This window comes from Anabrus simplex, chromosome 1, assembly GCF_040414725.1.
Source record: "Anabrus simplex isolate iqAnaSimp1 chromosome 1, ASM4041472v1, whole genome shotgun sequence".
Lineage (NCBI taxonomy): Eukaryota > Metazoa > Arthropoda > Insecta > Orthoptera > Tettigoniidae > Anabrus > Anabrus simplex.
Genome location: NC_090265.1, coordinates 1,542,273,916 through 1,542,291,175, shown reverse-complemented (window position 1 = coordinate 1,542,291,175; position 17,260 = coordinate 1,542,273,916). Strand labels below are relative to the sequence as shown.

The window sequence follows — 17,260 nt, the reverse complement described above, 5'->3', positions numbered from 1 at the left end:
TTTTATCATTCTATCTCTTCTTCTTGTCAAATTTAGCCAAATCAATCTTCCTCTCACCAATTCGATTATCTCTTCATTCATCATTCGATCTATCCATGCCACCTTCAGCACTCTTCTATACAACCACATTTCAAAACCTTCTATTCTCTTCCTTTCTGAGCTAGTTATCATCCATGTTTCACTTATATACAATGCCATGCTCCATACAAAAGTCTTCCAAAACATTCTTTTTAATTCCTATATCAGTATTCAAATTTCTTTTCTCGAAAGGCTTGTAGTAGTCTGTATTTTATGTCTTCCTTACTTCTGCCATCATTAGATATTTTACCACCCAAGTAAAAATGTTCATCTACTTCCTTTAAGACTTAATTTCCTAATCTAATATTTCCTTCATCGTCTGATTTAGTTTGACTGCACTCCATTACTTTTGTTTTGGATTTATTTATTTTCATCTTATACTCTTTCTTCAAGACTGTGTCCATACAACATTCAGTAATTTTCTAGATCTTCTGCAGACTCAGAGAAGATATCATCATTTTCAAATCTCAGAGTTTTCATTCCTTCTCCTTGGATTGTGATGCTCTTTCCAAATTCCTCTTTCATTTCCTTTGCTGCTTCTTTTTCAAACCCCTTGATTCTTATCACTGTAGACTGATTTTCATACAGATTGTAGATAATTCTTTGTTCTCGGTATCTGATCCCAATCACCTTCAGAATCTCAAATAGCTTAGTCCAATCATCATTATCGAATGCTTTTTCTAGAACTACAAATGCCATGTACCCGGGCTTGTTCTCCCTTAATTTGGTCCTCTAAGATCAGATGTAAAGTCAGGATTGATTCACATGTTCCTTCACTTCTTCTGAAGCCAAAATGATCTTCTCCCAACTCAGTTTCAACTTGTCTTTCCATTCTTCTGTAAATAATACAGTATAAAGTTTTTCAAGCATGAGATATTAAACTAATGGTGCAGTATTTTTCACACTTGTCACCAGTGGCTTTCTTGGGAATAGTTGACCTTTCTTATCTTCCCAACCCTTCTTCACCAGCCCTACTGACCTCATTCTTCACGACTGTCCACTCTTCAAAAAGGCTGCTTAATCTATTGGCTGATTGAACTAGCAAGCCATGCTGATAATATAATGTTACTATTGTGCATCAACACCTCAAATATTTTCTTGAATGTTGGCCTTGACAATGAATGTACCCGGCTTAGTTTCCAAATATTCAGTTTTCTTGACATTTACGTGCAGGCTGAATTGGCTTAGTAGTCAATCCATCTTTGAACACAGCCATGCAGTTTTGCCTTGGTGGTGGATGCAAGCAGAATGCTACTGGCATACAACAATATCCCAGGAACACTCCAAAGCAGGTCATGCAAAATGGCACCCGTTACAAGTATGAAGAATGGTGGTGACAATATTGATCCATGATGAACTCTGATTCTCACAGGGACGCTCCCAGAGAGGTAGCAGTGTACCTCACTCTGATACTAGTATTCTCATTAAGCACTCTGACACTTCAATAATAATAATGATGTGATGATTATGATGACGATAAATTAGCTACAAATTATTGATCTCGGAAGTTACAGGAGTTTGGCCTGTAAATAGTCTCTTTAATATGCTAGTATATGTCCTTGAAGGATTTCACTCTGTGTGAGTGCACTAGTTGTTTGGGATTTGAATCACGCAGCCTTGAGACTGGAGAGTGATGGCCAATTGACATTATGCAACCAGTTTAAGAATTAAACTCTCTTAGTTAATTTTAATTTATTTGGACATGTTTGTAATAACTGAGTTTATTGTGAGTAGTTTGATTATTGTATATCCTATTATGCTCACTTTGTTCCCTATCTTTTGTGATCTTGGCTTATGTTATACCTACTGTAAATGAGAAAAGAAAATCCCTTAGTTCGATAATAAAGAAATGTGAATTATAGGGCAGATATTAACTTATATCTTCTTTCTTTTGTTCATACATCCAGGTTTGTTGGTGAAATAGAAAGGGAGGAAGCTTCAAACCTACTAAGGCAACGGAAGAATGGTACTTACCTCGTAAGGGTCAGACCACGAGGACGAAGTAATCCAAGTGAATCAACATATGCCCTTGGATTGAAGTAAGTAAAATTTTGTTCTCATAATCTCTTAGGAAATATGCAGTAAATATAGAAACAACTCACTTTCCTTGGCCTTTTGGTGGTACTTTATTTTTACCTCAGTCATGTACAGATCTCTTTTTCAGCCTTCTTTTTCTTCTTCCTAAAATTGAAAAGTAAATTGGTGAAAACACTGTTAATGTCTATCTTTTCATTACTTTCCCCATACTTATAGAAAGGTTAACAAAATTATCCCACCCCTGTGGTGTGGCATAACAGTAATGTGTCTGCCACTTATCCAAAAGTGCTGGGTTTGATTCTGACCAGATCAACGATTTTAATTCCAGATTGTAGGCTTTTATTGGTTTCTCTGTTCTTGTTTGCAGAACCAGCACAGGAATCAAACATATAGTAGTGTTTGAAAGAACTATCAATGGACTGTTGCAATATTATCTTTCCCGTGCTCGCTATTTCACAAGTATTGCTGAGCTTGTGAAATTCTATGAGCACACAAGTCTCAAGGAGAATTTTGAAAAGTAAGTGTTATTATTTCATCATATAAAAATGTAGTTCATAATGGTATTTTGCATGGGAGTAGAATGTAGTATATGGTGTTTCAATGGGAAATGGAAACTAATATCCAGACAACTGTGGACATAACTGCTACTGCATAACAGCAGAAATATAGCGCAAAGTAAGATATTCATCATCATCATCTGTTTACCCTCCAGGGTCGGCTTTTCCCTCGGACTGAGCGAGGGATCCCACCTCTACCACCTCAAGGGCAGTGTCCTGGAGCTTCAGACTCTTGGTCGGGGGATACAACTGGGGAGTATGACCAGTACCTCGCCCAGGCGGCCTCACCTGCTATAGTGAACAGGGGCCTAGTAGGGGGATGGGAAGATTGGAAGGGATAGGCAAGGATGAGGGAAGGAAGCGGCCGTGGCCTTAAGATAGGTACCATCCCGGCATTTGCCTGGAGGTGAAGTGGGAAACCACGGAAAACCACTTCGAGGATGGCTGAGGTGGGAATCGAACCCGCCTCTACTCAGTTGACCTCCCGAGGCTGAGTGGACCCCGTTCCAGCCCTCGTACCACTTTTCAAATTTCGTGGCAGAGCCGGGAATCGAACCCGGACCTCCGGGGGTGGCAGCTAATCACGCTAACCACTACACCACAGAGGCGGCTAAAGTAAGATATTGATAATTTTAATGTTTAATTGTATTACTTTTTTTCAAACCTTATTCTTTGACAGGTTTCCTCTGGAAACATCAAAACATAGTTATTTTCTAGTTCTTATGAAATACATACAGTTAAGTACTCTGTGATTGTACATAGAGGTAGCAAAAATTAGCAGGTAGTGTAAAATTAGAGGCTAACAATAATAGGGTATGTTCACAGTATGCAATAACCAGAAAATATCGTTTGTTGAAATGTAGTATACCGAGCTCGATAGCTGCAGTCACTTAAGTGCGGCCAGTATCTAGTAACCGGGTGATAGTGGGTTCGAACCCCACTGTCGGCAGCCCTGAAGATGGTTTTCCGTGGTTTCCCATTTTCACACCAGGCAAATGCTGGGACTGTACCTTAATTAAGGTATTTCTAGGCCTTTCCTATCCCATCATCGCCATAAGACATATCTGTGTCGGTGCGACGTAAAGCAAATAGCAAAAAAAAAGAAATGTATATTTGAGAGACTTGGCTACAGCTGTGAACAGAGGTACCATGATAACATTATACACATAAAAACAATAATATAATAATAATAATAAACAAGATAGGAGTAGCCTCCATGGCTCAGGCGGCAGCGCGCCGGCCTCTCACCACTGAGTTCCGTGGTTCAAATCCCGGTCACTCCATGTGAGATTTATGCTGGACAAAGCGGAGGCGGGACAAGGTTTTTTCCTGGGTGCTCCGGTTTTCCCTGTCATCTTTCATTCCAGTAACACTCTCCAATATATTTTCATTTCATCTGTCATTCATTAATCATTGCCCCAGAGAAGTGCAACAGGCTTCGGCAGCCAGCACAATTCCTATCTTCGCCGCTAGACGGGGGCCCCATTCATTCCATTCCTGACCCGGTCACTGACTGGAAAACAGGTTATAGGTTTTAATTCATTCAAAAGAGATAGGAAAGATAAATAAAATATGCAAATCAACAACAACTAAGGGTAATATGAATAGATGTAAAACAAGATGTTAAAGATACTGGACAACCTTACCGGGACTAAAACTTAGTAATGCATTCTTGAGCAAAACTATAAAGTTTATTAAAATATTGTTTATTAAACATTAAATTCCTTAATAGCCTTCAGCAATTTGAAGCTAAAACATACATAGCTTAACTACATTAATAGACGTTAACACAGTGCTTGACGGCACTCGCAAAATGACTTGAAGATATTATTTACATTGTTAATCCAAAATCGTTGTCTACCCTACAGATAAGATGACCACTGAGTTCTGGTTTATAAAACAATAAATATTACATTAAAATACTGCCCTTTAAAACAAAAACAATTGAAAGCGACCCATCGACTTGACAGTCGTACCTGCAGGTACCGGTATGAGAGGGTTGGTAGTCCTGTCCTCAAAACCCGAGTGATGTTCCGTGCAGGTTTAAAAGTGATATCAAAGGGATTTAAAATTTAAAAACAAAGATTAAACAGCAGCAAATTAGGGAATGCAAGAAAGCTAACCGACATCAAGGGGATTGTGAAAACTTGACCATGCAATTATTACCATATAACGGATACGTACCATGAGGTGGTAGCATATCCAGTTACAAACCTATTTTTGAATTGAAGATTCTCTTATTGCATTGGGCCAGCCCAATTCTACCAGAAACAGAAAAACAAAGAAAATTACAATGTCATGAGTTGCTTTGCAAGTACATTAATGCGTCAGAGTTTCCTGTTCCCTAAACAAACTGTGTATTATAGCACTGAAAAATGTTTTTTCAATCAAATTGATTCATCAAAGATGCACGACTGCCCCACAAAATTCCTGCAAGTGAAAAGGGTTAGTAAAGACATGTTAAAGAAAATAAAACTTACATAATCCCATTACATAGACTAGAACTCTCTGGGTGGAGCGAGAGCTTGGAATGGATACGTCTGCCTTGGCAGAGAATCAAGATCAGAATGTTAGACACTAACTCTCATTTTAAGATATAAACCCCCAGTTTCCATGCGGCACTATTCCAGAACAAGGAAACCAATCGACCAATCACGTGCGGAATTTCTCCATGGCAGCGTTTGCGTCTTCTTTGACGAGGGTAGAACATCCTTACACCCTCTTACATAGATCAGAATACCAGCAACAAGGGTTCTTTCTGGCATAATTCCCACGCTCTCTGATGTTCTCCAGAACAGCAGAAAGAGGGGTTCCTTCTGGTGCCAGCAAGACATGAGAACTAAATAGCCTGCCATAGTGTGCCCAACCAATCTTCTTCACCCTTTTACTGCACAGAACCACAGTTAAAGATTACCCCTCTCTTTACACATGTGTCCCCAAAGACAATTTTTACATGTTTTTTAAACCGGTACAACTCTCATTCCTCAGAACTATATGGTATTGATTATGAGCCAGTCAAGTTCTTAATTGTCTGTTCATTGTCCAAGTTATTTTCAATATACTGTATCTGCAAGACAAACTATGTCACAAACTTTTGCATTGAAAGATTACTACATACTTTCCCTTTGCACGATTTCATTGCGTGTACATGTTTCTCTTGATACTTCAGAGCTAACATATATCAATTGCTCAGTGAATATGTTCTATTCATAATAAGGATGTATATGAATTATCTATGGATCTATTTTCAGATAGAAACTTAGAACCAAACTGTTGGGGGAGAAAATGTTTTCTGAAATAAGTGTGAACTAGAGAGGGACACAGGGAGAAATTTTAATCAGTGTGTAAAATGTGAGATCCAAAAACACAGAAAGGTTTATTGAAGTGGAAAAAGATAAGAAACTTTACAAATATGTCAGAGAGAGTAATAGCAATAAAGTACATCAGAATATTTTAAACACAAAATTTAATGCCAGAAGATACTTGGCTTTTCATGAGAGGAAGAAATATATTATAAAGAAGAAGAAAACTATGTCAAAACCACATACATAGATAATAACAGAGCCTTCCTTCAGCACACAATCAGTGCAATGCAATTTCAATAAAGCATGTCATAAGCAAGCTCTACCAACCAGAATAATGTATTTATATTCCAAATAATGCTCGAATAGAGAAGACGTCTATTTCAGTTAGTCAATAATACCTTCATGAGCTGATAAGTAAAAAGTGCTTACTGATGATGGATAAATTTGAAAATCCGTAGTTTTGTTTTGAATCACCTCTACTATTGCTAGATATTTTCTAATAACATCTTATAAAATACAATGGTCCTATTTTCAGCTATGAACATGAATACATGCTGGCTAATGAACAAGATAAAATGAGTGGTTACTTAGTGTTTAATAAACTATGATACATGTGCACTACATGAGATATTTGGTCACTTCCAACTTATCGTCATCGTATTACTTAACATCATCACAGGTATAAGGTTGCTACAGTGTTATTATGACGACGACGACAATGATGATGATGGGATGTTGGCATGAAGTGTAGCTCGCTGCCATCGACTACTGTGTTCATTCAGCTGGGCTACTTGCTCTAGGTTGGTATTCGGCACATTTTCTACAAGGTCAGTCATGCGGGTTGGCACACTGTCATGTTAACAATAAGATATCTATTAGGTTCAACCTTTTCAATACTAATTAGGTACATGTTTATGTTACAAATACCTTTCATTCAACTTTGGGACCGGTTTCGACATATATAATGTCATCATCAGCCGTAAAAAGATCACAATATATAAGCAAGGACACAATCTGTAACTGACTAATCACGCCATGTGTCATAACAGAAGAGTAACGGCTTAATAATAAGGAATAAAAGAAGTTTCTTCGATATGTAGTCTTTGTCCATCCGTTCAATAGAAGGCTCCGATAGGCTTCCAAAGTAAAGAGTCATTTAAAACACACACATGTGATATGCGTCAACCAGAGTGTCGAGAACATAAGAGTCACTTGTAATTTATACCTGATAAAAATTTAATACTGATGAATATGAAATCAGTCAGTGGTAAAAGACATTAGTCTTGTGGGAAGGAGATATAAAATGTGGTAGGTCTGGAGGGGAGGAAGATGGGGGAAGAAAAAGATCTTGTTAGGGGATTAGTAGGTTTAAGGTGGGTCTTGTGAACAATGTGATGGGGGTTTGTAACATGATAGGGTACTGTGTATCGCAGTAAATATTCACCTCCTATTAGGAAGATTAAAATACTTAAATACTTAAATTAAAAAATCAAATAAAATATTAGTTTTTTCTGAGACTTCATTCAGATTCGAATTGGAGTTGAAGAACTGGTCTAAGTGAATGAAGCAATTTTCTGCGACGTCAAGAATAGGGCCTTTGTCCATATTCATGAGCACCTCTATTATCTTGTTGTATGTTGCTGAAGCTATGCTTTGAATCTTGAATGTGCTGGCCAACTGCCGAGTATCTATTATATTTTGTAGCATTAACATGTTCCATGTATCTGATTTTGAAGTTCCTCCCTGTTTGACCAATGTACGAGGATTGACAGTTATGACATTGGAATCTGTAGACACCTGATTTCTGATAAATGTTAGTATTGTTAATTGAGCTGGTATTATATAATATATCCATTTTTCTATTGTTAGTTCGATATGCAATGTTGGTGTTGTGTTTCTTCAGAATATTTGTAACTACATAAATATCTTCGTTGAATGTGAAGGTTGAAAAATGGGTTAAAGAGACTGGACAAAGGGGAAACTCTTCAATAAGTGCCTTAAGATTATGGTGTTGGACGTGTTACAGATGGAGACTGGAAAGAAATTTAAAAGTGGGGCTCTACCAGAGCAACAAGTGATGCACTGAAAATTAAGAAAATGATAATAAATGTGAGTACGAAAAAGTAAGTGAAGCACTATTTCTTTGGTTCGCTCAACACCTGGAAAAGGGCTTGTCAATCGGGCCCCATTCTGCAAGAAATGGGAGTGTATTTCCAAAGGAGTTTAATGAAGGGGACCCTAATTTTACTGCCAGTGCTGGGTGGCTTGATCGCTGGAAAAAACGGTATGGCATTGGGCAGCTTAATATCTGTGGAGAAAAACTGTCAGCTAAATCCAATGAGGTTGTGAAATTTAAAAAGGAATTTCAAGAAATAATTCTTGCTGAAAGATTAACCGGTGATCAGATTTTTAATTGTGATGAGACTGGGCTGAATTTTAAGATGCTGCCATCAAAACTCTCGCAGCCCAAGCCAAGACGTCTGCACCTGGCGACAACGTAGTAAGGAAAGAGTTACTGTTCTTGCCTGTAGTAATATTACTGGGAACTTAAAAGCAAAATTGTTTATGATTGGTAAAGCAAAGAAGCCTAGGGCATTTAAAAATATTTCTGTTAATGCTCTTCCAGTCCATTACATGAATCAGAAGACTGCCTGGATGTCTGCTGACTTCTTAAAAGACTGTTCTTTATACAGTTTGTTCTAGATGTAGAAACATTTCTAGCTTCAAACAATCTCCCTAGAAAAGCTCTTCTTCTATCAGACAATGCTCCATCACACCCAAATGAAGAGCAACTTAGAAATGGTGACATCAAAGTCATGATCCTCCCTCCTAACGTGACGTCATTATGCCGCCAATGGACCAAGGTGCACTGGAAACATTGAAGAGGAACTATCGGCGGAAACTCCTTTCATCCCTGATAGAGAAAATGGTCAATGACAAGGACATGATAGAAAAGTTAAAGCGAAACAACATGAAAGACGTGGCATACTGGATAGCGAAGTCTTCGGAAAAAGTTGAAACAGCGACGTTAGAAAGTCTTGGAACATATTGTTGAGTGAGTTTGAACATCGAGAGGAGGTGGTACAAGAAGACGTGGAAAACATTGTTCCCTTACTGAATTGCATTCCTGGTTGTGACGATGCTACGACTCAAGATGTGAGTAAGTAGTGTGCACAAGATCAGCTGTTTGAAGTAACTGACCTTGATATTATTGTTTTTGTGAATGCTAACGACAATGAGGATGAAGAAGAAGAATAGAAGAAGAAGAAGAACGAGGCACTGCAGAACAAAAGGAGAAAACGATGACTCACAGTGAAGGATTATCGTCGACGGCGGGATCTCGCAGCAAGAAAACGTGAATCAGCAGCTAAGCAGACATTATTGACAAGTTTCTTTTCGTAAGACATTTGGAATGTTTTCGTTCAGTACTGCATCTACTGTACAATTGAATTTATAGGTCAATAAATAGAGTACCGTAAAACCTTCCTGTTTGTTTTAGTTCATTTTCAATGTTATTCTGTATTATCCGACATTTTTGGTGATCCGACATACTCCAGGTCCCGTTTAGGTCAGATAATTGAGACTCTACTGTACCAACGTTAATTCAAGGTTTAAATAAAAATGCTGTTCTCAACCATACAAGGTTACTTAAAGAAATAAAAAACAAAACAAAAATAACAACAACAAGTATCTTAATGTAATATTTATAGTTTTATAAACCTAGACCTCAGTGGTCACGTTATCTGTAAGGTAGACAACGATTTTGGATTAACAACGTAAATAATATCTTCAAGTCATTTTGCGAGTGCCGTCGAGCACTGTGTCAATGCCTATTAATGTAGTTAAGCTATGTATGTTTTAGCTTCAAATTGCTGAAGGCTATTAAGGAATTTTATGTTTAATAAACAATATTATAAGAAACCTGACAGTTTTGCTCAAGCAATTTATGGTCCCGGTAAGGTTGTCCAGTAACTTCCACATCCTGTTTTACATCTATTCATATTACCCTTAGTTGTCATTGATCTGCATATTTTGTTTATCTTTCCTATCTTGTTTGAATGAATGAATGAAAACCTACAACCTGTTTTCCAGTCAGTGACCGGGTCAGGAATTGAATGAATGAAGCCCCAGTGTAAGTGGCGGGGATAGGAATTGTGCCGGCTGCCGAAGGCTGTCGTACTTCTCTGGGGCAATGATTAATGAATGACAGATGAAATGAAATGATATTGGAGAGTGTTCCTGGAATAAAAGATGACAGGGAAAACCGGAGTACCCAAAGAAAAACCTGTCCCACCTCCGCTTTGTCCAACACAAATCTCACATGGAGTGACCGGGATTTGAATCACGGAGCCCAGCGGTGAGAGGCCAATGTGCTGCCGCCTGAGCCACGGAGGCTCTCTTATTCCGAATTATAGCGCCACAATTCACTAAACACTCTAACTCAAAATTCAACCCTGAAAAGAGCGGTTTCTTAAGAAAAGCTTCTTCCTCTTCACTTTTATTAAATTCTACATTTGCAGTGAAGAGGGGGTTTTTGATCTCGCTTAGAGGAATAATTTGCCTCCAAGTCAGATAGATTTTTCCGCCATTAGTGTAGTGAATAGAGATTTTCCGACTCATCGGGTACTCCTAGGAAATAGATTAGTAAAAGGGCATAGTTTTTGCCCTGGGACTCTCCACTATTTCATTTTCGACTCCCCCCTCCAAAAAAGAAGAATGTTCATGGATCATGGCTGTCTGTGGCTTGGTCATTCCAGCTCTGGAACTTTGGACTGTTAGATCGGCAACGTAGTAGGCTACTGTTTATTAAAAGTGAGAAAATGTGTGGTTTTTCATTTGATTGAGTATTTCATATGAAAGCATTGCTTTTAATCGCCCCATTCCTACTGACGTCATTGTAATGACCTATGTTCATTTCAGTTGGGAAAACTACTAAGACTGTCTTTCTGAAGATGTAAAAAGGCAGGTGGAGAGTAAATGCCTGCCATTATACATTATAATGAAAACTCTCCAACCTGATTGTGACTGCTGTTAGGCAAGCGGGCCTACCATTAATAATGAAAATTCCCTAACCCAGTCTTCATATGAAAAAAGACGTTTGGTGACTTCCCTGTTGCGTTTCTAGGGTAACCTTGAGAGCTATGCAATTAAATACAATCTTGCTCACAACGTGTACACTATCTAACCTAGAATTCTGTATACAATGTAGAATTCCATAGCGAAGCACGGGTACATCAGCTAGTCACAGAATATACAGTAACGGAAAAGGAGGAAAAGGAAGAATAAATTTTGAGGTTGGAGTCCTACAGCCTCTTAACGATTAAGAGGGAAAATGCATACTGACTATCAAGAAACATGTCACAACTTTACATATGTTGGAGATTAACCCTCCCTTCCAAAAAAATAGACCTAAAGAACAAACAAAAAATTATATGGAAATTGGAGTTTAGGGTTTGGCTCAGATGGTCAAATACTTGCTCACAGAGTAGCTTGTCTTGCATTTCTCAACAACATTTTCAAAAATGTCTCGAATGGGGGCGAGCTTGTCTAATAATCTTAGCTGCCTGCATGTTGTGGCGTGATCAAATCTTATGGTTCTTTAAGAAATTTAAATCGTTTTAAGTTCATGGTGGTTCTGAAAACTTGATACCAAACCCATCAGTTCCCCATAAAACCAATAGGTTCAAATGAGATGCACTGTAGACCTCCGCCAAATACAGAAGGCCAATAAATGCCCCTACCTCATCCTACTTATGCCTCGGGCGTCGATTTGCTTTGAATACTGAGGTTGTACTTTTGCAATACATTGGTTAGTAAATGTTACAATGTCATCCAACACTTCATCCGTAACTAATATTTTCCACGCTTCTATTGGAGAGTTTTATTTATGATGTGTCACCCCAGGTAAGCGTCTCACTATATTTTGTGCAGGCGTTCTCGTATTTCTATTCCGTGGAGGACAGTGGACAGCCCATGTTGTTGTGTTTTCTTTTCCAATGTACTGTACTGAGGTTCTTGGCACTCAACTTGACCCTCTTTATCAGCAGACTCCTCTGAACTGGAACTTTCTTTTTGTATTTGTAGCTCGTCGTCCACGTCATCATCCGATGCAAGTTCGTCAATCGCTTCTTGGATTATCACTTCCCTTCTCTTCTCTTCTCTTGTCAGTTCCTTCCCAACACTTTTGATTTCTCTTTCCCTAGTTTCATCCACGATGAGTTGGACTTCAGTATATACGAAGGCATTATTTTATGCAAAAATAAAACAAAATTGACGCACTTTTACTATAATAACCAAAAAATTAAATAAAATTTAACTCATAAACACACATACGTCATGAGGCATGTCAGAAGATTTAGGTCAGGTCCGTCAAACAATGCACTCAGGCTGAAACTGAAGAGCGCAAGGGGTGAATTGTTTACACACACTGATAGTGAACGAGTCCTATGTAAGATACTGATGGGATGGAGGCTAGCGGATCCAATTCTTATCCTTTCCAGAATATTCTATAACCCATCCACTCAGCACCCTTGATTCTGATATTTCATTTGTTGTGGGAAGCCTATATTTAACACTTTGCCATCTGATCCCATCTTCAGACTTATATTTCCCTGTAGACTTACATCCTTGCACATCATTCCTACTCCATAGCTTGCAGTACAACTGGGTAATCCCATAATTATTTTAGCAAATTTACTTGTGATTACATCAAGTGTGGAAACTTTTTCTGCTGGGCTGAGTGGCTCAGATGGTTGAGGCGCTGGCCTTCTGACCCAACTTGGCAGGTTCAATACTGGTTCAGTCCGGTGGTATTTGAAGGTGCTCAAGTATGTCAGCCTTGTGTCGGTAGATTTACTGGCACGTAAAAGAAGACCTCAAGGGAGAACATATCCTATAAAAGCAAAACTAAATTATGGCACCTCGCCATCTCCAAAAACCATAAAAGTAGTTAGTGGGACGTAAAGCAAATACCATTATTATGAAACTTTTTCTCCAACTCCCCAGGTCTCTGCTACGCAAAATGCCATAGATTAAACTAATGCATTAAATACATTTGTATGCACCCTGCAATCAGGATTTGGCATCATTTGTCCAACATGTTAACAACTGATAATACACTCATACTCTTCAGGTTTGCTTTTTTTAATTTGTTCTGATCATTTTCAACTTCCGCACGTCATCATATCCCGGTACTCTATTTTCTTGACGACTTCTAATTTTGCCTTACCTGTCTACTGTCTATCATTTTTTATAATTTAGGCAGACTATTTAATGCTCATTAAGAACTCTTACATAGCTTTTAAAGAATTGTAATATGAGAAATAATAATAAGGATAGGAACAACAATGTTCTAAGGGAACACTAGGATTAAAGCATCTGAAGGGGAAGTGTAGCATGTAATTGACTTGACTATGGTGGGACATAATTGGAGGGTCAACGGACAGACAGACAGTTTGGATACGGGCCAATGAAAGAGTAAGAGTTTTTTAAATGGCTCACATTATATGCTGGAGTGGTGACAAAGCAGGACTTCATTAAAATAATTTCATATTTCACAAGACAGAAATAAACATAAATATTTTCAAATATTGAGTGTGACTTGATAAAAGCTGATGATGTTCATTCTTCGTTTAATAGTGTGTATTTTATTTCCTTGTTTAATAATGTGCTTTTTTTACAGATAAGTTAGTATGTAATATTTAATAATCATAATAATAATAATAATAATAATAATAATAATAATAATAATAATAATAATAATAATGCTATTTGCTTTACGTCCCACTAACTACTTTCTCGGTCTTCGGAGACGCCGAGGTGCCGGAATTTAGTCCCGCAGGAGTTCTTTTATGTGCCAGTAAATCTACCGACGCGAGGCTGACATATTTGAGCACCTTCAAATAATACCGGACTGAGCCAGGATCGAACCTGCCAAGTTGGGGTCAGAAGGCCAGCGCGTCAACCGTCTGAGCCACTCAGCCCGGCAGTATGTAATATTTATACTGAGTTTGTGAGTTCAACAGACTGAAAAGCTTTTAAGTTGACACTGGAAAGTATGACTTCCTTCTTAACAAAACATTACAAAGAACACAATTTCAAAAAAGGGAAAATATAACTGTTACCTCTACCCACATTAGCTTAGCATTGTGTTCTTCCTGTGTATGTTCTTGGGGCTCCAAGTCTGTTTTAAAGACATGCTTGGTTCATCTGGAAGAACATTGAATTGATTCCCCATCAAGAAATTTAAAGATATCTCATATATGTATAGAAACAAGACTTTCAGATCTGGAGAGGACATAGCCCAGTGTACACTTTGTCTACAACAGGTTTATTCCTGGGAGCAAAAGCAGCTGGGCATAGGGCTAATCCCCTATTGCATTCAGTTCCTAGGTTGGATATGGAGAATGCTTTTCCTTTCACTCTTCCAGGGACCTTTACAGCGCCTCCTAGGAGGCGCTGACCTTTATGGCCTATACAGATTAGGCTTTGGCTCTATATTTGTATTTATTCTTCTTAGCTTCATACCTTCAATGATTTGTATTTATACACTCATGTCTTCCATTTCCATTATATATCTGAAAAATATTCTGCTGAAAGAAGGCAGGTAGAGTATAATGGTTTCTTTTGCATATAAAATCTGGAGACAGACAGCATAGGCTATATGATTTAACCATGCTATATCACAATGAAGTATCAGGATATGAATCACTGTGTCAACACTTGTGTCTTAAACATAACCAAATGTTTACTCCTAGGCACTTTAGAAAGAAAATGCTTTCAAATCAGAAACTGAAACAAGTGCTGTTTCACTTATTAAAATGTTTGACTGAATCCAATGATCCTTCTGTTCCATTAACGACATTCTAAATAGATAAAGTAACATACAGTACAATGACAATCAAATAACTGACAACTGACAAGTATAGTGATTTCAGGTTGGACACCAAATTGCTACTGCCATATTACCAAGTTCCATCCGTTGTACATGCAAGAAATTTTCCTCGTGAGGAGTCAACTGAATGGGTAAGACAGCTTACAGTACTAATATGTTTGATACTTACTATATAGAAGACTAAATAATAATGGTAATTGTAAATATTAGCTTTTGTAGGTATATAATATTGAATGAATCTTTGCTGCCAGTTGCTTATCCTATTTTCCCTATCTCCCTTGTTTTAATACAAAACTTGCAATATTCAAACATACAGCAAGCAGTTGTTCTTTATTTCTTCTTTTCCTTCTGGTGCTGTCTCGAAGCAAAAGGTTGGCAACTATCACGGAGTAATTTCTGCTATTTTGTAATCAGAGTTGCTGTATCATGGATGTCACCAAGAGAAAGAAATTCCTCACAGTTTTAATTACTGTGTTGATGGGGTGATAGCACCTCATGGGGAAGACTATAAGTAGCTGTTAATATAAGGAATGATCTTCATTGGGGCCGTGCTTTTGATATGTTCATAGTAAATCCCATCTGGTCCACGTGCTTTATTGTTCTGAATGTTCTTTATTGCTTTATCTATATCTGTTTGAGTGAAAGGTTCAAAATGTACTTTCATATCATTTGTTGGTTTTGGTCGTGTTTCACATGCTTGAAGGACTTCTTTTAAATAGTCTTCCCATACAATCATTGGTATATCTTTCGGGAAATGAGGCTGTTTTGTGTACATTGCCTTGTACCATTTCTCTGTTGATTGTTCTATCATCTTCTGTTCTTTCCTTTTTTTGAATTCTTCTTTTGCCCTTTTCACGTTTTCTTTGTATTGTTTCCTGGCATCGTTGCAATGCTGTAAATGAATAGGATTGGGTTGTTTTATTGCTTTATGTAGCACTGTCAAGGCTGGGTTGGGTGCATTTTTTGTTGAACCACGGATTTTTCATCCATTTTGGTTGAGAGATGTTGACGGTGTTATCTTTGATAAGCTTTTCCACGTTTGCTACTGCCGAGTCCAACTTCTCCATTCGTATGTCCTGCTGTATATAATGTGTATCGATGTGGGCAATTGCATCTGTGTCTATTCTTCTGCTGACTTTCGTCTTTTCCTTTTGGGCATTCGCTTGTTGTATGCTTGGCAGATTTACAGTAGTATCCACAGGCAGATGTTTTCTTGCAACTAAGTTCGTGATGATGTTTTGTTGAGCTATACTTGCGTTGCTAAAGACCAGATTTTCACATGTAATAATAATGTCAATTTAATTACGAGGTAAATTGGAAACGAGCGGTGCGAGCGTATGCATAGTAATGTCATTTTTTGTATAATTGATATTATTGTACGTGTTTAGTTTTCTGCTCCATATACGGTATGCATATATTTCTGGTTTTTGGGTTTATTATTATTATTATTATTATTATTATTATTATTATTATTATTATTATTATCATCATCATTACTTTTTTTGGGTGGGGGGAGTTTTTCTTTCTGTCTATTGTCCATGATCGTGTTATGCGTCCTTTAATTGTACTGTATATTTTAGTGTGATATTCTAACTGGGTGATTTGTTGTAATGTAATCTTTTTCTTGTCGGTATCTTCTCCACTTGGCGAACGAAATGGTATTCGATGGGGAGCTATCAATATTAATGAGGTTTATGGAAGAAAGAAAGTAGAACTGGCTGAGTTAGCAAAGAGGATGCATCTGGATGTGCTAGGAGTAAGTGATATTCGGGTAAGGGGAGATAACAAGGAAGAGATAGGAGATTATAAAGTGTACTTGACGGGGTAGACTCTGCCCTCAATAATAAAAAATTAAGTGATAAAGGTAAATAAGCCTTCCATGTTAAATATATTAATTTATCATACCAAAAGCGAGGAAGGGTTCCTCGGACCCAAATAAATATGAAAGCTAGGAAAGTCAACTTAAAAAAGAAATAAATTGATAAAACATCCCCTCCCAAAAAATTATACAAAACAATATTCTTATATAAAAAATGCTAGTGTATTCAGCTAAAAAAATTAATGCAAATCCACCACTTCTGTATTCAACATTAAATCCCGAAACCGACTCCGACTCCTCTTCTGCAAAATCAAAAGGAGTTCGGTTAGTTTCCGCTAAACATGATGAAAATCATGCTAATATAAGGGGAAAGGTTAAAAATCATACATAGCCATGAGGACTCATAAATCTTATTAAACAATAATTATCTACTAAAAAATAAATCTTAATAAAATCAATGCTAATCTCACTTCATAAGAAATCGTCTGAGCAACAGCTCGCAACCCTCCTAATAATGCATAATTAGAATTAGATGATCACCCCGCAATTATTATAGTATACACTCCTAAAC

At 37.6% G+C, this 17,260-nt stretch overlaps 1 protein-coding gene across 6 annotated transcripts in view; it reads left to right on the top strand.

Annotated features, from left to right (window-relative positions):
- The window catches only part of LOC136858486 (protein vav), a 705,311-nt gene that overhangs the window by 599,861 nt on the left and 88,190 nt on the right, over positions 1-17,260 (top strand). For all 6 annotated transcript variants that reach the window (XM_067138064.2, XM_067138062.2, XM_067138063.2 and 3 more), the window contains 3 exons: positions 1,986-2,117; positions 2,483-2,632; positions 14,914-15,001. In XM_067138064.2, the coding sequence (XP_066994165.2) occupies positions 1,986-2,117; positions 2,483-2,632; positions 14,914-15,001 (370 nt within the window). The remainder of the gene's footprint in view (positions 1-1,985; positions 2,118-2,482; positions 2,633-14,913; positions 15,002-17,260) is intronic.